General features: G+C 39.1%; 1 protein-coding gene across 1 annotated transcript; it reads right to left on the bottom strand.

Annotated features, from left to right (window-relative positions):
• Positions 1 to 5530: 5530 nt before the first annotated feature.
• Positions 5531 to 27740, bottom strand: mst1rb (macrophage stimulating 1 receptor b). The gene is made up of 21 exons (XM_072382811.1): positions 27549 to 27740; positions 23222 to 24529; positions 17249 to 17425; positions 17006 to 17128; positions 16321 to 16491; positions 16075 to 16235; positions 15345 to 15480; positions 15091 to 15227; positions 14571 to 14750; positions 12694 to 12793; positions 12369 to 12587; positions 12133 to 12279; positions 10750 to 10903; positions 10465 to 10554; positions 10135 to 10347; positions 9947 to 10027; positions 9002 to 9183; positions 8776 to 8885; positions 8490 to 8655; positions 8138 to 8274; positions 5531 to 6663 (listed from the first exon to the last, which is right to left on the bottom strand). Exons 2-21 carry the CDS (start codon positions 24425 to 24427, stop codon positions 6432 to 6434), a joined length of 4122 nt encoding a protein of 1373 aa, XP_072238912.1. The 5' UTR covers positions 24428 to 24529; positions 27549 to 27740; the 3' UTR covers positions 5531 to 6431.
• Positions 27741 to 27840: the final 100 nt, after the last annotated feature.

Genomic DNA, 27840 nt, shown 5'->3' with positions numbered 1-27840 from the left:
ATGAGATCATTTATCTTTTTCTGTTGAAAGTCACAGTTTACTGGTTTAGTCGTTACTGAATCATGACATCGTTATTATGGCACAAAGCATCAGTCAAGTAGGTGTTGTTAAATGGAATTCTTAGACACTAAAATTCTAAATGGAGCCACGAAGCAGGATACCAAATGATAGCTCTTGACCAGAGACTTCAGGGTGTTCATGTGTAGCATTTTCAATAAGTTTGTTCATGCCCTAAATAAATCTTTGTGGGAATGCTCAAATACCTAGTCGAGGATATTTCACATGGTAGAAATGAAAACTTTCCTGTTGGTGATGGTTTAAGAAAAATATGGGATCCCTGCTGTTGCCAAGTGCTTGCTCGAAGGGAATGGTTGCGTTGCCCTTGAAGTGTTTATTCTTGTGAATCTGTGTTATACAATATAACTGAAGGGAACTTCATGGCTTCTTCACTCACTGTGGGCCAAGTTCCATGGCAATCCATCCAAGTATTGTATCAGTTTGGACCCAGATAGATAGATAGATAGATAGATCAGTAGTAGTACAGGTCATTTCCTTCATCCCAGAGGGCCTCTCACCGCTTTAATGCACAGTTCACACTTAAGTGATTTAATGCACTCTTCACTCTAGCACAGAGGCGTAAATGGACCTGAAGCACTCGCCTCTTTACTTTCCTGTTTACAATTTACTCCGGTCTAAGGACGACCAAGACTCCTACTGCAGCTTGATAAAGATTAATGGCAGCAGGAAATCATTAATCCCCCCCACCACTACTATCAATCTGAACATAGCTTCAGGTACCAGACCAAACGCTTTGAATTTAGGAGGCAGAGGGTGATCCAATCTTATTTTTCAATTACTGTTTTGAAAACAAAAAAGGTGCATTAAAATAATTGCTATGTAAGGGTGGCACAATAAGCAGGGTTTACTTAAAAACATTTTTAATTTTACGACCACAAAGAAATTATTTGATTACAGAATGTTTGCATTTATCTTGCTGGCTTTTTCAGCATCTTTCCATCTAGACAAGCTTTGAGATAAAAATATCAGCACTATAGCTCAGCCTCATACTTTACCTCCTGGGCAAAATAAGTCAGGCTCGATGCCTTGAAATCAATAGCTTTTAACAGCCCTTCAAGCTCCAGTGCTGGACCTATATAAGCTTGACAAGTATATATTACTTCTGATATCAACATAAGCTGAGGAGAAAAACATTTGATTTTCATTCTTTGTATTTAAATAAAAGTAAAGTAAAACGTTCATTCAAAATGGCTTACATTAAAAATTCAGCCTAAAACTCTCAAGGTAGTCAAGTTTTGTCCTCCCAGAACAAAACAGAAATTGGCCCCACAAACGTCTGCATTGTCCTCATCTGCAGCAGTATACGGGGCTTCATTCAGTTCAGTGTTGGATTACAACTTAGACACTGAGGCAGCATAATAAACTAAAGACACTTGCTCTATTGTTGCTCATGCACACAACAAACAAATCAGCAATGAGGGTAAGAAGGGTTTCTTGAGGCACTCAAAGCTTAAAGAGTTTTAGAGGAGGTAATAAGTCGACAGACTTGGCATGCTTGTAAGCTGAAGAGGTTTGAACAAATTTGCCAGTTTCTTGCACCGACTGCACCAGCAGTCTGAGGGAGCTCAATCGTCAGGAAGCTACAGTTAAAATATAAATATATATATATATTTATATATATATATACATAATTGATGTTTTGGCCTCAGGGCCTTCCTCAGTATCAGCACCAGTAAGACAAAGGCACTTGTTTGTTATACAGGCCACACCCTGGTCACACATCTGATGATGATTACATAATCACTTTCTAATACTAGAATGAAGAAAACAAGCATTAAAAAAAGAAAATAAAATTATTAAAAAAAATAGAATAGACACAATCAGTTCATTTGCAAATGAATGGGGATACATCCATCTGAGATACAAAAAGAAGTATGTCTGATATGTCATGAATTAGAGTTTTGCTGTTGGTATATTACTATTGATATGTTCCTCGTCATCACCTCATTACTGTATCCGGTGTGCTGTACATTTCTACTATTTATAAGAAGTTCAACGACATCAAACATCAGCTACGCCACACGTAAGCACCTTTAGAGTTGTACCCAACTGTGGACTGAAAATATGGAAAAGCATGAAATTACATGTCCAACAATCGTTGGTTTCTTTAGCATCTGGAAGACGAGATTTAAAATGAAAGTTCAGTAGTTTGTATTGCTGCTTTCATTATATCTCACTGACAGTTTTCATCACTTATTTAATCTTATTTGAATATTTATTAGTCACTTGTTCAAAGGTTTTTATTGTTATTGTTGTTTTCACAAATGAAAGACAAAATAATACAAAGCACTCTGAGCTCAGTGTTGTTAGATGCTTTGCTTTCGAAGCAGTTTATGATACCACTGGTGCCATAAAACAATTAAATGTGCAATATGTCTAAGCATCTAGAGCCAGTGTAATTTGTGCAATGTAGCACTGGAAGCATTACTCTCGCATTAAGTGCTAAAGGCAGGAAGAGCTATAGATGAACTACAGGTGCCTCTGACATGTGTTCCCTGTGGCAGCCATGTTGGACTTTGAGGTCAGGGCTAGTGAGGCTCCTCCAACCTTCCAAGTTGACAATTGGATGCCATTCGAAAATAGATTCTCTCAACGTGGAACTCACAAATTCTGATTTTTGAGTTAAAATGACTGCTTGATCAGTAATGAACTGTTGGAGAGCATAAGAGCAAGGAGACCAGCTGAAAGGCTTGGTATGAAGTTTAATTTTATCGTGGACCACCACTCATATTACTTTACTGTTTATAAGATGCCCTCTTCATGCCAAGCAACAATGAGGACAGCAGACCTGGTCCCAGTAAGCTGAGATTTCACAGCCTATCCAGAAGATAAACATTCAGGATTGAAACTTTACTGAACCTGAAAAATATATAAATGTACAATTCAAACTATTTTGTGAGCAAAATCTCACTGAAGTATTGCAAAAAAGCTTTATCTTACAAACTGTAATGTCACAGGGTAAACTGTAAAAATGATCAAAAACTGTATAGAACTAAAGCTGACAGTATTCAAGCTATTCCAGGCATAACGCACGCTTGTTTGAATGCAAATGCTGAATGTGCCCAAAAAGGACCTCTATTTCTTAACTTCTTGTCATTTTAGTATGATCTCACCTCACATATGCTGGGTGGATTCAATGGGTTCCCTTATGATTATTCAAAAGACCTTCTTTTAAGCCAGATCATGCTTGCTAAAATCTAAGAACCCCTAGTTTGGCTTCGCCCTCTCTTTTAAGTCTGAATCTGGAGATAATAAGCATTGAAATTTAAAAAATGCTTGTTCACGTGGCCAATCCCACAAATAGCCATTTCCTCTCACAGGACTTGACATTCAAGCGCAAGTTATTTATGCTCCCTCTGATCAGGCTGCGATCTTCCACCGTAGCACAGGAACCTAAGATATGTAACCCTGTTTCCAAAAAAACAACTTTGAACACTGTAAAATGTTTTTTTTTACAAAACTGATTGCTATTTACATATCATTTTAATCCTATATTCATTTTATGGCACAAAAACAACAAACCAGACATTTAAAGGATAAGCTCTCTCAGTGTGAAGTTCAGTCTGATAATTTCATCACCTAAAAAACATTCAGGTTTCCGAGTTTAGGATACTGTAAACTCTCCAAACAAGCAATACTCCAATACTGAATAGCTGTGATCTTTAGACCTTCAAATGGCATTATATTAAAACATTATTCCCTTGTGGAAATCGCTCCATGGCATCAGGAATATTCCAGAAAAACATACATGAGTGAAGGCCATCCACTCATAAAGGTTAGAACTCTTACCATGCAAAGCAAAAGGAGCATAAGCAATATTCAAAAGGTAGCTGTCCTTTCTGGACCCAACATCAATTAAGAAGGATTTACTTGAATATGAAAAATTGTCATGTGTTCTAAAGAGTTTTTTTACAAATCATGGATGCTCTGTCCTCTGAGCCAAAGAGTAGATGGACCATCTGGAAACGTCAGCGTCCATGATGGTATGGTTAGCAGAGAAAAAGATGCTGGTGCTAAACTGCTCTGCCTGCTTTCCATACCTGTCACCCACTAAAAATATTTGGTATACATAAGATTAAAAATATGACAATAGAAGCCTAAAACTGTGGTGCAGATAAAATCTTACATTAAAGCAAGAATGGGACAAAATAAGTTCTATTAGCTCCCAAACACAGGACAGATGAAGCAACGCAGAAAGCAAAACCCTGTGGGACTTTTTCTAAATACTGTCCCAGTATAGATTCCTAAATGAGCAAATATTAATCAAAAGCAATTTATCATATCCAAGATTTGATACATATCATCCTCACTGTAGCCAACTGCAGATAGGCTTTAAATAGTCGATCTCTTGTTGACATTTGTTGACAATCAGTCTGTTGTAAGACTCTGCATCATTATCCATCAGCATCAATAGCTTCATTTCATAATATTTGCATGTCATCTTAAATTATCATAAGAAATGAGAAAATTTATGTTAATGTGTGAGATACACATCCAAAGGACTATTGTGTGGAACCTAAAGGTGAACTCATTTCAGAAGCGATAGGAGGCTTGAGATGGTCACACAGCTGAAAGCAGCAGCTCTTTTCACAGGTTCTGCACTTTTAATAGCTGAGATAATAAAGAAAAAAATGGAACGAGGGACCGATAGACACAGTAGAGAGTGAAAGAGAGGATCATGTCTATCTTGATTTTTCGCAGCAGTGGATCATGTGATTTCTAACCCATAAAGCGGGGCTTCACACATACTCAAAAAATTCTGACTATCCAAGTTGGACTCATTCGATATATCAAAGGCCCCAACGTGCAGGGATTGACTTTTTGTTCTTGGCAGCAATATAAAAGAAAAAAACTTTATGATGTCGCTTTCCCTCTGGATTTATTTGTGGTTTTGTTGAAGGGCCAAGAGTGCTTGTTGTGTCTGTTTGCAGAGTGGGTAGCTGCGACTGAATGTGGGTGAGGTATTTGTTTAGTTTACCGGTGAGACTGACAGATGGATTGTCAGTGTTGTTTTATTCATCACGTCTAATTGATAAGGCAGTCATAAGCTTGCAAATGCAAATGTCTGAATGCAGAATAAATGAAAGGGGAAGAGAAATACATGCCTGCTTGGAATGCACTAGTGTTCTTGTTTGTTTTTAATATTGCATGTAGCACCTAGAAAGATTTGTGGCTGGTTTACAGAGATGGGATGGAAGACTTGGATCTGCTGTGAAAATAATGAACACACAACACATAATGACTGCTGGATCTATGCTGCAGACATGGAGCAGGTCAGTGAAAATGAGTGATTTTAATGAAGTACTGACCTCTAGAGGAGAACTGCAGAAAAGGACTTGTGAGTTAAGTAAAGCAAGAATAATACATTTAATTTTGTATGTGTGTAAATGGGAAAAATGCAAAATGAGTTTGTCTTCATATTTACTCAAAGCCAACAACATGAGAGCAAAACTATAAACAAATAAATATTTAATTATACTATCTCAAAGACATTTTGTCAGAAACATATGCAACAGGGTGATGTCAGATATCATTCTGAGCATTGTTTGCCATACAGACGATTTATGCTAAACACAAAGAACAGGCTTTACATTTAAGAATCAGAAGAAAACGTGGGTTACGCTACTGTCACAGCACATCAGATGTGTTGTCTGTAGTAATGTGTCACCATATTTTACTTGTTTAACTTGATCTGGAAGAACTGACATTTTCTTTATACTACAATAGATATAACAGATGAAGAACAAGTGGGCAAGAAAAACAGGTATCTGAAATTGGAAACATGTTTGTTCAGTAATGAATGAGATTTGGTTGCATATTTAGCCAGTGCTTTTAAATAAACAGCATTTTAATGTGTGTGAAGTCTTATTTTGGACAATCTTCACAAAGTTAGCCTATGAAAGCTAGCTGACAAACCTGTAGGCTGATTTAACTTTCTGCATAGTGTCACCAAGTCCTAGCTTAAAAGGAACTAAAGTGCCCTGAGATTACTTTTTATTGTGAATTGGCACTACAATAATTAAATTTAAAAAAAGAACTGTGTATGAAGAGTGGAAAAAACTTCTGCAAGCCAGTGTCAGAGACTAATGGACAGTTATGCAAAAATGCTTCAAAGAAGATATTCAGCTACAGGGAGCAACACTAGCTTCTGAAGTCATGGATGTAAAGGATTTGCTAATCCTCATCTTTGATTTGCCAAGATTCATATTATCAGGTTCATCTACTGAAACAATAGGCAGTAACTTTGTGTTTTAGATCCTTTGAGGTAAATGACACTTGTGTGGCATACAGGAGTTCTTATTGTGGTCTTAGTGCAAGCACCAAAACCAGTTTAAAGTCAAGAGAAGAGTGCATCAAGAAGAGACTGAGTCTGAGTCTTCAACATCCGTTGAGTCATACTCATCGGCGGACTCAGTGAGAGCGGGGTAGGGCCGTGGCTGGTCCAGGTTAACATAGGTGACATTCAAACTAATGTAATGTTCTCCCTCCAGGCCTGACAGGATGGTGGAGACAGCCAACACCAGAGTGGCAAAACTGGGCCTTAAGTCTGGATCAGGGTCCCAGCACTGGAGCATAATGCGATATCTGAAAAAAAAGGAGTCCGGATGAGAGAATGGAATGGCCATCTTAGTCCATTGTGTTACTGGCTCGTATTAAAACAATCTACAATGCAATCACATTTCTACACCAGATATCACTCCACCCATTCAGTCTTCATAGGCTGCAGCTTGGAGGGTGGGTGTTTTTTTTCTCCAAATTATGGCTGATGAATCATGTACTCTCAGTCAATATATACAGGTGATTTTACTTTTCTATAGTGCTGTAATAATCATCTTAACACTGCCTGAGATGTCAAAATTTCAAAGTTTAAGCATTGGTATATTAGTCTAGTAAAAATATCTAGTGCCAGCATTTAGCAGATGACAGAAAGATACTTCTAGCTAGCTAATATAATCCACAGTGATCATGAAATTTCGAACTGTAGATCTCTTTCCTAAGGCCCTGAGTATTCTGGTCCAGAGGGGTTTGAGCATTGATAGTTGGCCTCCACTTTATGAAGTGTGTAGTGGAAATGAGCAACCCAGTTGCTTAATATTAATTCATATTAGATGTGTAACATCCAGTCTGTTCTGACTTTGTTTGAAGTTTGCTCCAACTTTGCTAAAGCAAAGGAACAACTGCATCTCCAGCAGCCATTATTACTAACAAAATTTAAAATTTTACCTCTCACAACAATGAGGTCTACTGCAGACTAAATGGGTTACTTTGTAAGTATTATCGTGTGACTTGATGGTTAAAATATTAGTTCTGATCCAAACTAAGTGCACCAGTACCCATTTCCCAAAGAAATACTACATAAGATGTGATTTGTGACATAAAGCTGCAGGTAGGCAGATTTTGTAGGTAGGCAGATTAATTCACAGCATTTATACTAAGCTACCGAAGTTAACTGCCTGCTAACTCTAACTTCAAATTCACATGTCAGCGGTATCGATGTTAAACCTGAACTACAAGAAAAGAGAATATTTGCCAAAATGTGTTTTTACTTTTCTAATGTCTTGCAGCTGTACACTACAGTACACATGCTTAACCATGAGCCCTCAACCCATAGTGGCCGCAGGGGACATGAAGTGTAAATGGTTGATTTAGTCTCCCTCATTCTTTGAACTGTTAACCAAAATCATACTATCCAAAGCATTTACGACTAAAGGAGCAAAATCACAAGAGTGTGTGCATTAATGTGACTGTGTGTGTGTGTGTGTGTGTCTGTGTGTGTGTGTGTGTGAGAGAGAGAGAAGCACAACACTTCAAAGTGTGTTATGGGCATACACATTAACTCCAAAATACCATTGCATAACCATGTTGGAATAGTGAGTGGGTGACAATTTACAAGTTTCACATTACTGAGTGACCATTTGAACATCTTGTGATTACCGTTTGGACTTTGTGCCAGAGTCTTTTGCTTTGTCGCCATATTAGTGTTACTGAAGTATAACAATAACTTCTTAAAGATAATAAAAAATGGTGACAATATAAGGCCATCATTCCAACAACTTACAAGGGGTCAGGGCAGTACTGTGGCTGGGGAAGCCTCCTCCCCTTCATTAAATAATGTGTTATGTCATATGGGTCCACCTCTGGGTAGGGGCTTGCTCCTCTGGTCAGCATCTCCCACATCAGCACACCAAAGGACCACTGCATCAGGAGAAACAAATACATTAGGGTAACAGGCATGTAAAAAAAATGTGCATGGATTCTTTCAGTAGCTGTAAACTGTCACAACAATGTAGCCAAACTAGATTTCCATCTTGATACAGAACTAATATATTTCATATTTGATTCTACAGCCGCAAACAGTAAAACTTATCTGCTCATCAGTGGTATGCTGTGGTAAACCTGTATAAACTTACCACATCTGATTTTGAGGTGAATTTCTGTGTTTGTAGACTCTCAATTGCCATCCACTTCACAGGCAGTTTAGCTTTTCTGTGGTCCTGAATACTGTAATATTCCTTATCAAAAACATCTCTGGCCATGCCGAAATCTGCCACTTTCACAGTATATGACTCATCCAGCCTAAAGACGGAAAAAGTCAAATGATGTCAAGCAAATTTATAGCATGAAACTATATGATGCACTAGAAATTCAGATCTAATGAAAGTGAAAGAGTTTTCTAAGCATATTTTGGAAACTCACATGCAATTGCGTGCGGCAAGATCTCTGTGCACAAACTTCTTCTGAGCCAAATACTCCATCCCCTTGGCAACCTGCAGCCCGAAGCCAATGAGATCCTTTACAGTGGGGTTCTAAACAAATCCAACAAACACATGACAAAACTACTACATTATTTATCAAGGAGTTAACAGATGGTTATGCCTCGCTCAGATGATTAGTTTCCACTGTTTTAATGCAGATATCATACCCTCTTCTCGCAGCGTATGAAGTGCCGCAGGTCTCCGTGTTTCATGTACGGCAGCACCACTAGAGGGAGCCCTTCCTGTGGCAGAAGGATGCCAAGCAGAGACAGCACATTACTGTGGTGGAAACCCTTCATTATGATGCCTTCCTTTAGAAACTGCTCCACCTCCTCAACGTCTGTTATTCCTGATGACAAGGACATAAAGGTTATTTAAAATGGACAACGATAATAGGAAATTCTTACAGGAGGAGATACTTTCTACTGCTTTCTTACCCAGGATTTCCACTGGGGACGTAACAGCTGCGTAACAGCTGCGTAACGGCTGCGCCTCGGTCACCGCTGCTGATCGCTGCCACTCTAGTCAATGAGAGTGCACCCACCGGGCACGCCGCATAGCGGCTCAGCAGCGGCTCTCGCTATCTTTACGTTGCATTTCTGTTTTTGACAGAGCCGTTGCTGAACCGCGTCAAGCTCAACAGAGCAAATTGCACCAGCAGAGGAAATCCGACACAGAATCAACAAAATAAACTTCCGCCCCCTTAAAACTGCAATTACACAAATATAGAAACGGACTAGCACCCTTATGATAGAAGCTTAAAATAGAGCATAGATTATACCACAGATCGACAGGTTCTTCTACATCGGAGAAGCAAATTAAGCTGTTTGTTGTTATTTCCTTTATACACAGTTTATCGTGATATCTTGCGGTCTCGCATATGTTTCGGATAATCAGGGGATCTGGCGATCTTGCGTGAATACGGCGGGCTCGTTACGCGCCCGGTGGGGAATGATGCCGGGCAGAGGAGGAGCAAAACCGTGGCGCAGCCGTTACGTCTCCAGAGGAAATTCTGGGCTAAACCAGGCATTTAAGTCCAAACTCAACAAGACGAGAAAAGCGCTATATAGGTACAATTAATATACTGGTTACTCAAGAAGACTTTACTCAACTATTTAGGGACTTGACAGCACAGTGGATTTCTCTATTGTTGGAGTCTGTCAAGTAGCCATGGTAGACAGTTCCAAAATGGCCTGCAGTGCAAAAAGAAAGAATTACAAAGGATGACTACTATTTCCTCAAGATAAACAAATTTTAGGTTAAGTTTTTTTAAAGTCAGATACACAAAGGGTTTTCCTACCCTTCCCTATGATCCGATGGTGCTGCACTATGAGCATGTCAGCAGGGATAAGAACATCCTTCACCTCCTCCAGCAACTCTGGCCTAAAGCTGGAGATAGAGATCTTTTCTGATGGCATTAGGGGAGTGAGAGAAGGATCTATGCTGCCAGCAGCATAAGCCAGGCCGGGAAACACCACTGGCCCCACCATGGGAGTGGGAGGACTCAAGGATACTATTAGGTAAAGTTCAGAAAGAGGGGCTTATTACGAAGGTTGTACAACTTTCTGTCTCTGTAAAACACAAAGATAAAATAATATGACAATATGACGGTGCTTAGCTCGATAGCCACCTCTTCTGTAGTCTCCGATGGGCGACAGCTCAGCAGCATTGGATCCTGAGCGGGCAGCACTGTGGGTCAAACGTGACTCTACCATGGAGGCTGAAAAATGTTTCACAACCCAGTTTTTAATCATCAACCCCAAAAGAGGAACACCACATGTACATCTGATACAAAACTCAAGATGTTCTAGTTGAAAGACTTGTAATTCATCCATTGTAATTCCAATCCATCCCTGACAGCAGTTGTGTAAACAGGTCTGATCAAGGTCCACACAAGATAGAGGGAGGTGCTCACCTTTCTTCTTCTTCCTTAAGTGTTTCATAACAACAAAAGCCAGCACTGCCCCGGCCACCAGAGCTGCCAGGATCCCCAGAACAATTCCCACCATGTAGTGGTTGTTGACCCTCACCACTGTGCCAACGTTGTGAACTTGCCCGTTGATGGAGATCTGGAGAATGCAGCACGAGACGCACAATGAAAGTATTGCTACTTTTGTAGATCTGTCTTTCTTTGCAGGCAACATTTTTTTATTGTGATCTTCAAAATATTTGCTTTGTTGCTTACCGAATGGCTACATTTAAAGCTAAGACTTCTGTGTGCAAGTTAAAATCAGCCTATTTATGAGCAAATTTTCAACAGTAATTGTTAAATGTTTAAACTCTTCTAAAAGCACAGTATGCATTTCCTGCAAGCACTGGCATTATCTTAAAGGGGACATATTTTGAAAAATAAAATCCCCCTTTCATGCTTGTTCTAAGTGACTATCAAATCAAAAGCTTTAAAAAATCACAACCAGGTCACTTTTTGGGGGATTGCAGGGTCTCAACACATGTCATTTTATGAGCTATTCAGATTTTCACGGTAATGTTGCATCCCAGAACCAGCTGAGAGAAGAATGATCTGGCCTCGTGTCTTTTTTTTTTTTTTTTTACACAATTCAAACTTTGTAAACATACTGCATTTATTGTACCCTCGACGCAAGTCAAACCTCTTTAGTTCTTGGCTTTTTTTCTTTGCTAATAACAGCAAATTCTCATCAGTAGGGATATAGTTTACTTAACAAATATATTTGCTAATAATGCTCTTACATTACATTACTTTATCTATTGTTACGTATCCCAGTAAGGAAGTCTAACTTCTTATAAGTGCTCCATTCCATTCCAAGTATTTTGTTAGCTTAGCATAAAGATTAGCCTAGGGAAAGACTGCTATCCCAGCTTTGTCCAAAAGTAACAGAATCTGCCCAACAACATTACCAGAGCACACATATTAACACATGTATGCCAGGTTTGATTACACAAAGAAAATTAAGTGTAATAACAACTAGTTTTTGTTTTATCGTGCTAATGTACAGAGCAGCTTAATTTTTTCCATTCTCTAACCACCTAAGCTAATTGACTTCTGATTGTTACCTTACGGTCAAGATAAGAGAAATTATTTGTATACCTCTGCCTGTGCTCTAGGCAAAAAAGAAGCTCCCAAAATGTCTGACTATTAAGGTCCATTCATTTAAATATCAAACTTTAAGTCAGCATGCAAGGATGCTTGCAATTTTTTGAGAATTTGTTCCATCTGACAATTTTGCAACATATCTTGACAAGCTTCATGCGATGTGGTCTCTATGATACTAGTGCTGAGTCAAGATTAATCATCATCTAAACACCCAGCCTGACCAACCTTCACTGGCAGTCCTTCACTAGGAATGGTCATGTTTTTGGGGATCCTGCAGGTTATCTCATTATCCAGGACTTTAGCATCACAATCAACGTCTGCCACCGTCATAATGATCGTCATACAGGAGCTCACCAGGTTCAACTTTTGGTGCTGTTAACAGAGGGTTCAAGTCAATATTTTAGACATTTAAGAGGAAATAACTATTACTAAACCAAACAGATCATAACTTTTTAACCTACATGCAGTGACACTTCATCAAAGCCAGGGTACAAACTTAGCACGTGTCCCTCTGTCTCAAAAGGTATGGGCTCGCCGTAGGGGTGGTAGGAGAACTCTTTGTTCCAGAGGCCCAAAGCTCCATCCATGTCAAAAGACAGCTCTCCTTTTTCAGTCTCGTCCCTCTGGAACACAGGGGTGATGCATTCCATCCTCGTTGCAAGGGACTTGCCTATGCACTCCTGGAACAAAACAGTGTCATCAGAGTGATACTGAAGGGAAATAAATGTACATGTGTCTAAACATAAACATTGAAATAGTTCCACAATGATTGATGAGGTCTGGTACCCTTGTCACAGGTTTCAGGTGGCTTTCATTGGGGTTAAAGCGGATGATGGTGCGATAAACAGAATCCAGGTTCTTCCCTTCAATCACAATCTTTGAACCTCTGCAGTCAAAGATTAAAAGAAATATATTTACATTGAACATACATGATACCAACACTCACTGATGATGAGTCATCTGATGAATTGTGGACAGGATGAACAGCTGTAAGTCGTCATCAGTGAAAATCAAGACAATATAAAAATCCAGTGGAATCAAAACACTGAACAATGAAAACTTAAATTGATAGCATGTATTATGAAAAAATATATTATACATTATAAATATAATGAATAAATATATTATATAGGAATCTTGGGAAGACACAATAATTTTTTTCACCAAGAGATAGTCGAGACAACTATGGGCTGTTAAACACAGAAGAAAGAGAGGTAACAGTAAAAGAAGAGGGATCACATTACGTAATATTATCAGATAAGCTGTTGCCAAGCAATATAAAAAACAACACCCCTAATCCACTAATGGCAATTTCTATGGATTTCCACCACACCTCTCTCTCTCTACTAAACCTCAACTTTCCAAAAATGTTTCAACTGATTTTAATTTCCTTATTATTTATCATTCATTTCACTTGTTTCTCATTTTACTGAATAATCAAAATTATTTGAATTGAATTGTCTTTAAATTTCCCTCTGAAAGAGACACAAAAATTGTGTTGGCCTCTATATTTTCCACATAAAATGTGTAGTCAGCGCCTACATTATCGCTGGATGATGTCTTATCCAGCGATCCCTCAGTTGGCCATGTTCTTAAAGATTTCACAATTTCTTCTAACAAGCAAGGTAAAAATGTAAGGGATTAAATTGTTTGGGCTGACTGTTATGTACCTCCTTTTTTTCAGTTAAGGGGAGGGCAATGTCATGATTTCCAATGCCAGAACAGTGCAAAATGTTTTTCAGAACCAAACATGACATTAATTTATTAAAAGGCTTGTGTGGGTTGGTTAATAAAGGTAAAACTAAGAAGGGTCAAAAAGAAGGATTCCTGAATAAATAAGATGATAGATCCCCAGTGGCAAGACACTTAATACAGTAGGTATTGTTTGCACCTCAAAATTTCAAAGGATGGAAATGGTGCCTATCCCTAAAATGGGGAAACTTGTGTTGCAAAGGTATGCATTTGGGATTCATGTATTACAGATTGAGGCCATGGGGTTTGAAGAAAGAACTTTAATTGAATTGAGTTTTTTCTATGAACTATTTACCATAGTTACCAACATTAGTTCCTAACCTTCAGTGGTTTGGAATTAATACAGTGGCCCTCTGCACCTTCCTATCAAGGTTGATGAAAATGTTTTGACATTTTTTACAATCACGCATCCATGGCTGTAAAAATGCTCAATTGATTTACAAATATTTCACACATGAAGTGAGTTGCCTCCTTTTTAAAGGCATTCATTCCTATTTTGTTTCTGCTGTAAACTAACTCATGATTTGAATGTTTTTTTCGCATGCTCGCGTGTACTGTTGAGTACTGTTGAGTGTTTAGTCTGTTTCACCAGTGCCCTGCTGGAGAGTCTTTGCATTAGTTGTCTTGTGATCTTTTTATTCCTTGTCCTGGAAGTTGTAGAATAGGTTTTCTGTCTTCGACAGCCAAGCCTATTCCTCTTGAAGCCTCAGAGATCATCCAGTGTTCTCTGAATGGCTCTTTTATAACATAAGACTTGTTGTCTATATCTAGGCTGAAGACAGCTTATAGCTGAAACATGTTTGTGCTGTCCACAATAAATCAGATGACTCTGCAACAGCGACTGCTGGTATTCTATATGTTTCGTTCTTCTATACAACCGTGAAACCCAGGTAATATTCTCCATGGCCTACCTGTCAAAGCTACAGTTAGGCAGCACAGCTGTAATCTCTGGATTTTCTCTGTAGTAAAACACCTTTGTAGTGCGGACTGGGGACTTGTCGATGAAAACGCTCAGCGGGACGTCCCTCACCTCCAAGATGGACTGGGACAGGCAAATGATGGATGAAACATTGCCAACTGACTCTGTGACCCTGCAGAGAGATGGAGGTGTGAATTACATGCCATAACAGATAAACTGAGGCCAATCAAAAGGCTTTGTGCCTTCAAGTATGTTGTGCATGCTCAGCAAAAGGTACAGTAAAAAAATAGTTCAGAGTTGAGTCAGTCCTCCAGACCTCTTAGCCAGTAGTTTCCCAAACTACTAATAATACTAATAAGTCTGAACACGTTTACCAAATAGTTCATAGCAATAGCAATGTGTAAGCAATGTCTCATGTAGGTAACAATGAAGAAAGGCAACTACACAAAGCTGTATGGTAAAAGATTTTCAAGTAAGTGTGATGTACACAGACATGAAATTAATTCCTTTACCTTTTTATAGGGCAGGGAACATCATTAAGAGTCACTCTTCTGGTCTTTCCAGCATCCAAATGCGGCCCAGTCACTGTGATAAGCGTGCCCCCATCAAGAGGCCCATAGTTGGGCTGGATTTCTGTGATGTTGGGAATCTAGAGGGAAATTGCATCATACTCGATATATATACAGGATTTGACACTCAATAGATAAAATCATAAATTATTTTCAGGTTGCAATGCTGAAATGTGCATGATTTTTGCAAAGATTACCACAAACGTGAACCCTGGCATTTCCGCTTTCCCATCAATAGAGTAGCGGCCCTCCACCTTGCTCTCATGTACTTCCACTGTGATGTTTACCGGTTTGGACAGGTCAGTGGTGCCAGAGCGAATCTTACACAGTAAGCTGCAGAGCAGCACAAGAAAACAATCACATATTAGCATGTGTGCACCAAATACGGTCCCTGTAATGCCACTGACAGCTGAATCTCATGGGAATTTAACAGAAGGCGACAGGAGACAAAATTCCATTGATTTTAGTGGGTTAACTTCAACTAGCTTGAAAAAAGGGATTTTATAGAAATTCTTAATTCAAAAGAAAAAAATTTCATGAGCAAACATTAGCATGCAAATACACTAAATCATAATAATTAACTTGGTAAAAAAATACTTTCCCCTTCAATCCTCACTTTGAGGGACATTTGGGAGAATGATATGAATATTAGATGCGCGTGCACCTGCCTGACTGTTTCAGTGTTTTGAAGAGACATGTTATAATCAAGACACAGGCCCATTTTTATCTCTACAAACAGTTGCATCACAGTCACACCAAATCACATTGCAGCAAAGATATGTTCTTTTCCATTTTCTTACTTTCTCAGAATATTTCTGAGGCAATAAATCACTAAAGGGAGGCAATTTTTTTCACAGCACAAGGTGGATTTTCTGAAGAATGACAGATCACTCTTGGATTCAAAGTGATCCCTGTGAGGTTACTCACTGTGTGTTGTTACTTTTGAGTGGAATCACAGTGCAGGCAGTCTGTCCCAGTCGAATCTGGTGGGTTCTGGAGGTGATAGCAGGTCTTAAGGGTGACTGGAACTCCCATCCGCACACAGTAAGCTCTGTTTGACCATCAGGGGGAGCAGTCCGTGGAAAGAACTGCAACAATGAAACAGAATATATAGTAGCACCTATACATTGCACAAAGGGGCCTTTGAATCGTGGATTAGAGACCAGTCCTCACCCCAGTGATCCCAGGCAGGCAGGATTCATTTCTCCAGCGACTTTGGCACTCACTCTCCCACGAGCACACTCCAAAACACCAGCCACAGCCCATGAACTTTGGGGCTGTCAGGCACATGGCACAGGTCATGAAGTGCTGACAGCCTGGTCCTCTCTGGGGCACCTGAATCATCTACACAAATATATAGATGCTTTATGTTACCAAAGAGCCCATATAATGCTCACTGGCAGGTTTTATCATGGGGTAAATGCATTAATATTTAAATAAAAAGAATCTCGTACTTGACATTTTTGAGGCAGCTCTTAGAACCTTCTTTATAACCCTTTTCTTAACAAAAAAAAAAGGAATTAACTTGCTGAGCTCCAGAGAAGTTTCACTTTCCAAGCTAATAATGCTTAGCCATGTGATCCAGTACCAGCATCCACTCAAACTGAATTGACACCTCAAAAGTCAAAACACCTAGGCAGGTCTCCAGACCATCGTTTGGTCACAGAAACGACAGTTTGTCACATCTCACAGCTCAGTTTATAATCTAGCTTTATAGGCATGTCATTAAACAGTGGGAGGTAGGTTTACACTAAGAGCCTTCTGCTACCAAGTGATGGTCAAATGAACTGAACACAGCTAAGCTACAATATTTATATAGTCTAATTTAAAACACACTGTAAAATGAATGCAAAAGTACCTTATCTCCAACCACAAAAAGTAGATACTCTGAAGAGTACACAGCAGCAATGGAGGACACCCTCTGATTCTCTACCAATGAGTAATTGGCAAAGATAACAGGACTTGATCTTGTAAGTACAAGCTGACAAAACAGAAACAAAACTAATCAGAATCATATCATGATTAAATCTAATCATTAAATTTTTTAAATAGAATTAACAAAAAAACAGAAAGCATAGTTCTTTTGAGCAATGCTTCATACCTGAAGCAGACGTCCAGTTGAAGTGCCAATGTGGGCGACAGTCTTGCTCTCTATAGTTGTCACCAGGAGAGAGGTGAGCAGGATGTTTGTCATCTGCCTGTTGAAGAGGTCCACTCTGTAGTAGGGCTTCGACACCATGGTAGGATGGTCTCTGCACGTGGCGTTGTTCTCCATGCTCTGGTGGAAACACCACCAGCAGAAGGGGACACAGAGAGAATGCAGAGAAGAGGAAAATGAAGCAGAAGACGCAGTCTATGTTATTATTAAGTTTGTACTATTAAGCATGTCTATAACTAGGTCCACAGTGGAGTTCACGGAGGATGGCTCAGTCCTTTGTCTAACCTAATGTTTGTAGTAAAGTGGGTTGTGTGATCACCTGCAGTGTCATGTTATCAGTGAATACACAAACACGCTCACCTGTGTATATGTAAATATAAAAAATCCATTAATAAGCTTTTTCAACGGTGTAACCGACATCCTAATGTCCTCGTCAGTAGTTTGTTCAAAAGTCATGGTGGTTGATTTGTAGAAAAAATAATTGGGCTTTGAATTGCATCTATTTTTAGTTAACTTAAATAGTTAAATTATTACCCAACATGGAACAAGTCTAACTTCATGACAACCGATCAAACAAACTCCATCTGCTGCTAAATGCTTTGTGATAAGGGTTATAGGCTTGTAAGTGTTATATTCATGGTTTGAAGGGTTGCAGGCAATGTGCTAACCCATTAACATCACATACAACCTATGTTAAAAAGCAACACAGTTCATTTACAGGAAAACAAGCAGATTTATCAGTGTAACGTCCAAAAGTTTCCAGCATCCTTTCTGGTTTATAAGGGAGGGAAAACTATGACTTTGCATCCCAGGGTTTATTTACATGCCCCAAAGAATTCAACATTATCAGAATATCTGGTGAGGCTAGGCGTGCTGGTCACCATGGCAACTGAAGAAGATCCTGGTGCACCAGACACTCAAGGTGAATCTGTTAATAGAATTATTTAATATTTTAAGAGACTGATTGATGATTATGTGATGCATTGCTGACAGAGGCGTTGTCTGTGCTGGAAACACAGTGCAGGGTGGATCACTGTTTCATAAAAGGGAGACGTCTTTGTAAATTGACCATTTCACTTTTATTCCTGCTGCTGACAGTGGATATTTTTCCAGTTTACACGCCCTGAGAGTTGCCATATGCAGAAAATGTAGAATTTATCATGATCAGTTCTATAAATATACCTAGGAGTAATAATAGGAAAATGATTATTTCTATTTTATTGCCCTTTATCAATAGATTTTTCTTTTTTAAATTTGTCTGCTTCTTTGTTTGATACTTGCGCAGCCAAAACCAACAAGGGGTGGTGGGAGAATGAGTGTTTTCCTTTTTCTTTTTGTTACAGAAACCCTGCCATGTTCTTTATTTGGTGTACCAACAGTACAAGAGTTTTCTTTCATTTCAACACATCAAGCATAACGTATTAGTTTCCTTGGCATAAAAGCATAGCAAGGAAAAAAAGGGAGATTAGTTTCAACATTCATGTGATCTGTCATCTCTGCCTCCCCCATCAACTTTCATGAGTTTAAGAGACAAAATAATAGCATCAATCAATTTGAATCACCCTTCAAAGATAAGGCATATCCATGAATACATCATTTTGGTTTTATCAAAGCAATAAATAAAAAACATCAATCACTCCCTCTCCTGAAAATCAGGTTTTTAAATCTTATCGACATGTCTTTCAGAAAGGCGAAGTCAGACATGTACATGTGCCACGTACAATACTGAAAGTTATGAGTACTTGCTGGATCAGGCTTTACAGCTACTGTGCATTCTTTGTGTGGAAGCAATGAAGAGAGAAGCGAGCACAAGCTACATTAACACAAGCTACGGAGAGAAGCTCACAAAAGTAAGGCTGAGCAAGGAGCTCAGTTTTATCCGGCTTGTGGCTGAGCGAGCCTGAAGCTAAACAACCAAATAGCATTGCAAATTTCTATCGTTGTTGAATGTGATATAGAGTGCATCCATTACTATTCAGATACTTGTATTTGCACGTGCCCTTGTATAATATAGCTTTCTCCTCTTGAAAATTCATGGCTGAATTACCTCTATATTATAACTGGTTAGTACATACAGTAGCAGAGACAGGGTACTGTCATCTGTGGGTGGGACCAGACATGCATAGAGTCATGCTCAAGCCACTATAAGAACATGAGGCTTTTTAAACCACAAAAATTTCTAACATCCTAACTGTACAATTATGTTGAACTAAGGTCAGTTTTTAGGGGACTAATAACCTCTAAAGAGTGACTTAATTGTTATGGAATGGAAGGACATATACTACACTTAATAAGATCAACCAAGTAAATGTGCGGTTTAAAAGATATCAAAAGAATCCAAGAAACCTTGATTTATCCTGCCACTCAAAAAATGACATGCATTACTGCCCAGCGTGAACAAAAATATCAAGAAACTTTATTTTCCTCCCTACTGTAATATCAATTTAAAAAGTTGAATTTAAAACTCTACTTTATTTTACACATTGATTCTTTCATGTCTAAATGATTATTTTAGCTTATAAAGTATTTCTGGGGCACAGGTGACTTTTAGAGTGTTGGACAGTCCTGCTGGCTAGTTAATAAACATCCAGCTCACAATACAGGAAGAGCCAGGGGAGGACTTGCTCAATTTCAAGTGATGAGTATTACACCAAAGATCATTAGAAGAAGGTACATTAAATATCGTCTTCTCCACCAAACAATATGAAAGAAAGTAAATCACTGATTCACAATTAACCAAATATAAGTTAACTTTTAAACTTCACAGAATTCATAAACTATGATAGCATAGCAAATAGCAGCAAACTCAATCCTGGGAATTCTCATAAATTCCCATACTGGCAACTATTTACACTTGGTAAACAGGGAATAGAAAGTCTCACCACAACCCCCTAGTTGCCAACCCCCCACCGCCGGAAGCAGTGAATACCTGGGAAATATGCATGAGATTTGGACATAAACAGCCACTTTGGCCGTTTTCCTATGAGAATTAATACTCGACGCAACATGCAACTCATTTTACGACACTGAATATGCTCACACCAGGAAGGAATGAGGCAACCATGTTTTGGTTGACTTTTTAAAGAAAGCCTTTCCTGTCTCTCCTGGGAAATTCACTCAACAGATGCTGACAGCAAGTGAAAACTGCCCTCACTCCCCCTTGGCCTGTGTTAAATTTTCATTCCATCAGTTTCTGCTGAATAATGATGCGACTTCAGTTACGACTGTTTTCTTATTCATATTCCACCCAAAAAGAAATTTACATCCCTGTTTTCTTCCATTCTTCTGTCATCTGGAATGCAGCTGACTTAAACGTTTCTTCACATTTCTCTAAAAGTCTACAGTTTATTGGCTAGTCATGTAGATTATCTGAAACATAATAAGAGGCAGATGCTGTGGATAAAGTCCATTTTCAATGGATGGAATTGAACCAGGAACCCTCTTGCTGTGAGGCGACAGCGCTAACCACCGCACCACCTTGGAAATAATTGATTTTACTTCATGTTTATCAGTATCAAAAATATTTTTTATGGCTATTTTTAATCATTTTACAAACTATTATACTATATGAAGTCAAACGCTTAACTTACACATTCCTAAACTTACACATTCCACATAATTTAGGGTATGTTAATGGGGGGACAGTGTCGTTCAGTTATCTGTGACTGATTATGCTACTTATAGGCCCAAAGCGATATCTGCACCACATGTGTTGCTTCAGCTCTGTCAGAGCCAAAGAACAGAATACTGCAAGCAAAACTATCCTAAAACTTGTAACTCCTTTGCAGTTCTTCTACACAGCAGACAAGAGAGCCTCTCTTCCCAGAAATACACACAACTCTGATATGTCACAGAACAAGGCAACACTTCTAATATAACGTATAGTTTATTTTGTTGAGAAACAAAAGAATATGAGAGAATGTTAGAATATTAGAGAGGGTTATCGTAATTTGGGGCATTTTATTATTTTGGAGCATTTTTTTTAAACATCTTTTAAAGTTACATCATGGCCTACAGCGTGTTGCATTGTCGCACAAGTTGGTCAACTTCCCCCCTCAGGAGTATAAAGGAAGAGGATGTGCATCCCACCCCATCCCTTGGATAACATATTTGCGGACCAAGTTCTATGGAAATTAATGCTTCATTTATAAATAAAGCCTCAGAAATCAATTAGACTTTTACAGTGCATTGTTCATAGCTCCTGTGCTACACTGCAGCTATGCTTAAGATCTGATCAAGAACAAGATGTTTCACAGCTTGGTTTTTGATTAAATTCTAAAAAATTCTAATTGTAATGGCATGAAAATTATTAAGTTTTGACGTTAGAGTGACTCACACTGCGACTGCAATTTCTTTATATTTATTGATAATTGTCTTTTCTTTAATACATTGCATTAAGTGTCTGACGCCTGTCGTTAAGCTGAGTCGCTGCAGTCATACCCTTTAAAAATGTGCATTCATTAACAGGGACATGAGAGTCCATAGGGTGCAAAGTATTCTGCTATTTTAGTATCCATTAAGAAAATAATGTAAATTATTAAGAGACCCATTGATACAATGCTCATACCTGCTCACTAAATGTGAAACTAGAATGACCAGGCTGTTAGCTTAGTTTAGTATGAATTTTATAAACATGGGGGAAAGCCTATCTTTAGTTATAAACTTGTAATATTAATTTATTCAAATATAAAATATTTGCTCGATCAATCTCCTCACACTGGCACCGCAGTGCTGCGATGCAATCAAGTGACACACACATAGGAAACATGCTACACACGCAAATTGTAACCACTGGGGATTTTAGCCAGAACTGTTCATCTGTATTAGTCTATTTTTAATAAATAACTTGAAAAATCTATAATATTCATAATTCTGTTTTACAAAATGAACAAAAAAATGTCCGTTAAAGGTAGGATGTAGAGAAATATCTAGCATAGCAAACTGTAGTGTGCAACCAACTTACCCACCATCTACTCAAAACTACAGTGGCTGTAAAACACATCAACAGCCCTTTCTAGACACACTGCTTGGTTTATCCCGTCAAACACACCAGAGGGATGTCCATAGTGGGATCTTTGGATATAAAGCACTTGCTTTGAGGTTGACAAAGTATAAGTCAATAATATTTTTATATCTACACAATGTCATACAAATGAAAATATAGTTATGAGAATCATATTGTGTTCCTATCAATCGATCAGCCTAAATATTACACACAGTCTTCAAATAGCAGATTTTCTTTCATACTACTTTAATTATTCACAGAGCCCTGCTACTTGTTTCTGTTTCTAAAAGGTTTGTTAAAAAGTTTATATACTTACTTAAACTGATGCAATTTTGACTTTTTCCAAATAAATGAAAATAAAAATACCATTGCTACATTTATATCATAATTGTTTCCATCTGTTCCTCCATTTTCTGTAACTGCTTCAACCTGTTCAGGATTCGATCCATCAAGTATGCCATAATCCATCCTATAATTTCTACAAAATGTTACAATGCCCGACAAATCTGATTTCACAACAAGGTTCCAGTAACCTGAGGTCATTTACCTCTTTAGCGTTTTAGCAGATGTTAAAGAAAAAGAAGCCAGACATACTTCACACTCATATGCTAAGACTGTTATCAAGCTAAGCGCACACTCACTCAGAAATTAGGTATTCCAGATGGTGCAAGCACATTTCTTTGGTATTTTGTATCTTAAATGAGCCGTAAATCTGAAAGTCAGTGTTTTACTGCTGTGTATCCAAATGATCTTTTCTCCACATAACTTCCCTCTTACTAGCTCTGTATAAATCGGGTACAGGAAGTGAATTCACATTTTTCTGTCTTCGAGGACATACAATTGTGAGTCTTTCACTTAAATAAAATATCAAAACAAAGAGGTGGAATAGCTGTGTGGACCGATGAGCTCACCTCATGTGGACAGCTTTCACAGGGCTGGAAATGGCAGAGCCCCCTGGAGAGCTGCTCTGGTCCGGACTCACAGCAATCATCCACGCCGTCAACAATTGCTTTATTCACATTGTCCATGGGGAAGGCACACAGGGCTGAGTCATTTTCTGTGACCCCGTTGTCATCTGTGACAGCGAACACCCCATAGAGGATGTCATCCTCCTCCTCGGCCCCTAACTCCTCCGCCAGCTCCCTGCCTGCTTTGCCAAAATAGGCTGCCTGGACCACATTGTACACAACATCCTTGTAGGGTTCGCTTGGTATGTTCCTCCTCCTACGTTTCGGTTCAAAGCGACACTCCAGGATCAACTCACGATACCTCTTCATCTCCCATTCACTCCGCGGGAGACGTCCCAGACGAGTTTGAAATGGTGAGGATTCCTGATCAGGGCTCTCTCTCTGCACGGAAAGGAAGTAGACAAACTCCTGAGTGTAAAAACTGTAGACATAGTCAATGTGGTACGTGTTCCGCAGGCTCGGCAATACAGTCAGGCCTCGCACGTCTCTGTAGAAACCATCCTCTGTGGCCAGTGGTCTGCGAACTGATATTGATTTCCTTCCATAACGCTGGGTCACACTGTCATTGACAGAAGTAGCAACAAAGAAGTAAACAGTCTGACCCTCCTCCACCATGGAGACTTTGGTACCAAGAGGGCTTGCCACACAATCAGGACAGTATGCAGCAGAGTTAGAATCCTTTCTGAACAAACACTTAGAAAGAGAAGGTGGCTCTCCATTAGAGTTCAGCTGGTGGAAATAGCACACACCATACTGAGAACTTCCACAAGAATATAAATACATGAAGAGAGTATCCAACAGCAAGACTTGATTGTTTGTGTCCTCTAAAAAGCCGTAATCCTTATCAATGTCGCACAAATTACATATCTGACACTCTGAACTCCCGACTGGCCCAGTGCGGAGCTCCCAAGCCTTCTCCAAGCTCCTGTTAACAGCTTCAATCACATTCTGAGAAGCCACATACACTTCTTGATAAAGTGAGTTGTTGACTATGTTCTGGATGGGGCCCTTTGCTTGGAAGAAGGGCATGGTGTACACCACAGAGAAGTTGACAGGGCTGGGAGCCAGTGAGGGACAGTTGGCCAAGGCAAAAGCAAGCAAAGTCTGAAGCCAAACGCATGTCCCCCACCGCGGAGTCCAGTGGACCATCTCCACTCTGGAATGCAAGAGGGAGCAAGAGCACAGACGATACAGGGTTACCTCCACCTCTGATGTCGCAACAAAAACATCCTTAACACCTGCCAATGATACCTGTATAAAGGAGACAGAAAAAAATAAGTACTTAAATCATTCAGATATATTTAGATGTTTTTGAAACTTCATTTGGATTATCTTGGAAAAGACAGCGTAGCCAATACATTGACATATGCAGTTATGTTGAACTACGGTAATCACTTGACTAGGCCATTTGATAAGACAACTATGTTTGTCCCAAAGGGTATTAATCAATTTGTTGAAATATTTCCAGTGCTGTAACAATAGGTGGCCTAATGCCACCTTTAAACTTGTTAGTATTGGGCTTTTTCCAGTTGTGAAGCCAACAACATCATGTGATGAATGGTTAGCTTTACAACTCTTTTCATTTCGTATGTGCTGCCCCTGTTGGAGGCAGGGGCGGCTTGGAATTCTGGAGCTTACACAGAGCACCCGGGTGGGTGTGTTAACCCTGCTCTTTGAAGCCTGATTACGTACGATTTCGGCCGGACATGTATTTTAAAAGTACAGTTTTGGTAGGAAAATATTTTGTTTTATTCCCGTCATGGAAATATACTGTTTGTGTTAGTCCGACTTTAAGAAATAGGATTCCAGTCAGACAAAAAAAATTTCGAGCATTACAAAGGTTCAGGCACAATAATTCACGTAAATGTACTGACTTGGTGCTTGTTGAGACTTAGATGAGAAAATATCAGTTTACAAAGCTGGAGCCTGGAGAGCCTGGCATGGCAACTAAAAACAGAGTGGAAAAACTAGCTGATTACTGTCAGCATATTCAACAAAATCTTCCCTTTTACTCCTGAGGTGATAACTCTACAGAATCATGCCATCACTGTGTGGTTGCCAGGAAATCACTGCTTCAGGCACATAACACAGTGTGAAGTTACTAATCATATATACACATATATATGTAATTTCTTTTCATTGTATAGTATTTTTACTGAATAAACAATCAAGACAACATTTTGAATTTTTAGAAGTGAACATAGCTTCTCTTTAACATTCGGACAGAGCCAAGTTTTATGTTTCCTCCTTCTTCTTCTCTTCGTGCTAAGCTAAGATAGCTAACTGTCCTCTTGCTCTAACATCAAACTGAATGGACAGATAGGTCAGTTTTCTGATCTATTAAAATGAAAATAATGTTCTGCACTGATTCCCGATAGACCTGAAGCAACAAACATTACCGTCCTGGTTGATGTGATGATAAAAGCATGTGTGGTCATAAATACAGAAATTTCCTCTGACTCATCACAAACACTTAGAAGAAATGTGTGTGTATCAGACAGCTGTTCTGAAAGTGGATAGCAAACCAGAATAAAACTGTTTTTATTGTCACTTCCTTAAACGATCATTCATACCTGTCTGGTCATGTATGTTCAGCTTAATTTAAACAAGAAATCCCCAAATTAGTTATTTTCTTTTACGCAAGAGAGTAGAATGAAACAAGCAAAGTTAAGGACCATTGTTCAACTTAAATCTAACAAATTTAGCAAACCAAAATGTTTCCATCGCTCATCCTCATCAGTCTTTGCAGAACAACCAACTCTTAGCCTTCTGTCCCCCCTGAGCAGGTTGTCGGGTGGATCATTAACTAGACACATTACAGTAAGGCTCTATTCAAGAACACCTGCCTCTCTACTTTACATTCCTGTCACAACCACTACGTGCCTCTCAGGGGGAAAGATGTGCATGGACTGATGGTCATAAGACAACATGTTCCTTTAAAAAAAAAAGATCCCAGGTGAAGAAGAAACTGCTTTTATGATAATGTCAGATTAATCACATAAAAATGTTATTAACTCTGAATATTTTTTGTTTTAAAGTAAAGAAACGTCATTCAGGCCAAACATAGCCTTGTTCAGGAAAACAGTTCTGGTTCTGTCTGGAAAGCAGTTATATGGAAAAGTTTGAATCTGACGTCTTCACATCAATAATTCATAGGATGCTACTGATTTTGTGTTACAATTTAACACTGTCAGCTCCATGTGAAAGTGAGGTTAAAGTTTGAGGACATGGGTATACATAGAAATGGGACTGATTTACTGTCTTCACGTTCATGGTTAATAAAGCAAATGGTTGAAAAAGAGTTTCCGTTTATTGCGCTATTTATGAGCCGGCATGCAGACTGGAGCTAAAAGCTGCATCAATTTATTCCGTCGCTCAAACGATTCCCTACTTACAGCCATGACCCAAGCTTAATGTTGACCGCAATGTTCCACAGCTTCATTAGATCAGTGCCTTGCACAGGGGTACTTAGGTGGACGTTAATTAGAGCAGAAGAAGAGATGAAGGAAGAAACTCTTTCATTAATGGATGCACAGATTTCCAGGGGGATTTGCAGAGTGCTGTGCAACACACAGTATGTAACACATATTGTAACCCGAGGTGACAGTGATTCAGTGGAGGACACATCTCCAGTTCAAAATCAGTACAGTACCACCAGAACCCTCCTGTACCAAGAGACATTACATGTGTTTATTACAATTTCCCTTTATTGTTCAAAAACGATCTGTGATTACTCGCAATGGTAAAGACAACATGGTACAAAACACTAAGCACTTCTGTTAAATGACTGCTGAATTTGTTCAGAGGTCTGGTGCTTGTCTTTTTTTTATCTTTCATATTCAGGCAGCTGTTTCTTATTCTCACAGTCTGCCTTAAGTGTATTGACGCCATGCCAGCCCAAACTAGCACATATCTGAAAAGTTAAGTCAGGACTACACCGCACTCTGACTTTATCATTTATAGCCAATGATGTGTATTAGATACGCCGCATAGATAAATCTTGTCTTACAGGTAAATCAGTGCCTCCCTATTACATTACTGGAAAACGAAAGTAGCTATTTTGCAACTTAAAAACTAAACCAGATGTCCAAAACATTTTATTCAACTTTAACATTATTGCCTCTATACGTTTATTTTTGTGTGTGTGCCTTGTATAACTATTACTGCCCGACTTCCCTGTAAAATAATGATGGCATGTTTGTCATCGTGGCTAGATCTTTTCTGTTAGGTCCCATCTCTGGCTGAGGGCGCTGCGGACATTAAAACTTACCTGTGCAGGTTGGTTACTGACCTCGCCAGGGGAGAATCACCAACCTCCAACTTTTTGCTCCTCGTCTGACTGACAAACGGCACAGGGATGACGATGATGATGAATCTTATCCTTGTTTGGGTTAAAGATTACAGGATTATCTTATTGTATCTGCCAGACGTTGAAGGCTGGAAGTCTTCACAGGGTGTCGGATCATGTAAACTGAAGGTTTCGGTATGAACTTGCCCTCTGAGCCTCAGCCGTGCTCCCGCTCGCTCCTCCCCTCACTGCTTAAACCTATTAACCCTAAATA

This window comes from Leuresthes tenuis, unplaced genomic scaffold, assembly GCF_036924035.1.
Source record: "Leuresthes tenuis unplaced genomic scaffold, fLeuTen1.0.hap1 SCAF_3, whole genome shotgun sequence".
Classification (NCBI taxonomy): Eukaryota; Metazoa; Chordata; class Actinopteri; order Atheriniformes; family Atherinopsidae; genus Leuresthes; species Leuresthes tenuis.
Note: the sequence above shows the minus strand (reverse complement) of the source record. Positions and strands in the feature narration are given on the sequence as shown.

Coding starts and splice junctions, on each gene's coding strand:
- mst1rb (XM_072382811.1), bottom strand. CDS start 24,427: ATGGTCCACTGGACTCCGCGGTGGGGGACATGCGTTTGGCTTCAGACT. Junction 16,236..16,320: donor GCCTGCCTGGGATCACTGGG/GTGAGGACTGGT, acceptor TCATTGTTGCAG/TTCTTTCCACGGACTGCTCC. Junction 12,588..12,693: donor ACCTGAAACCTGTGACAAGG/GTACCAGACCTC, acceptor GTTTTGTTCCAG/GAGTGCATAGGCAAGTCCCT.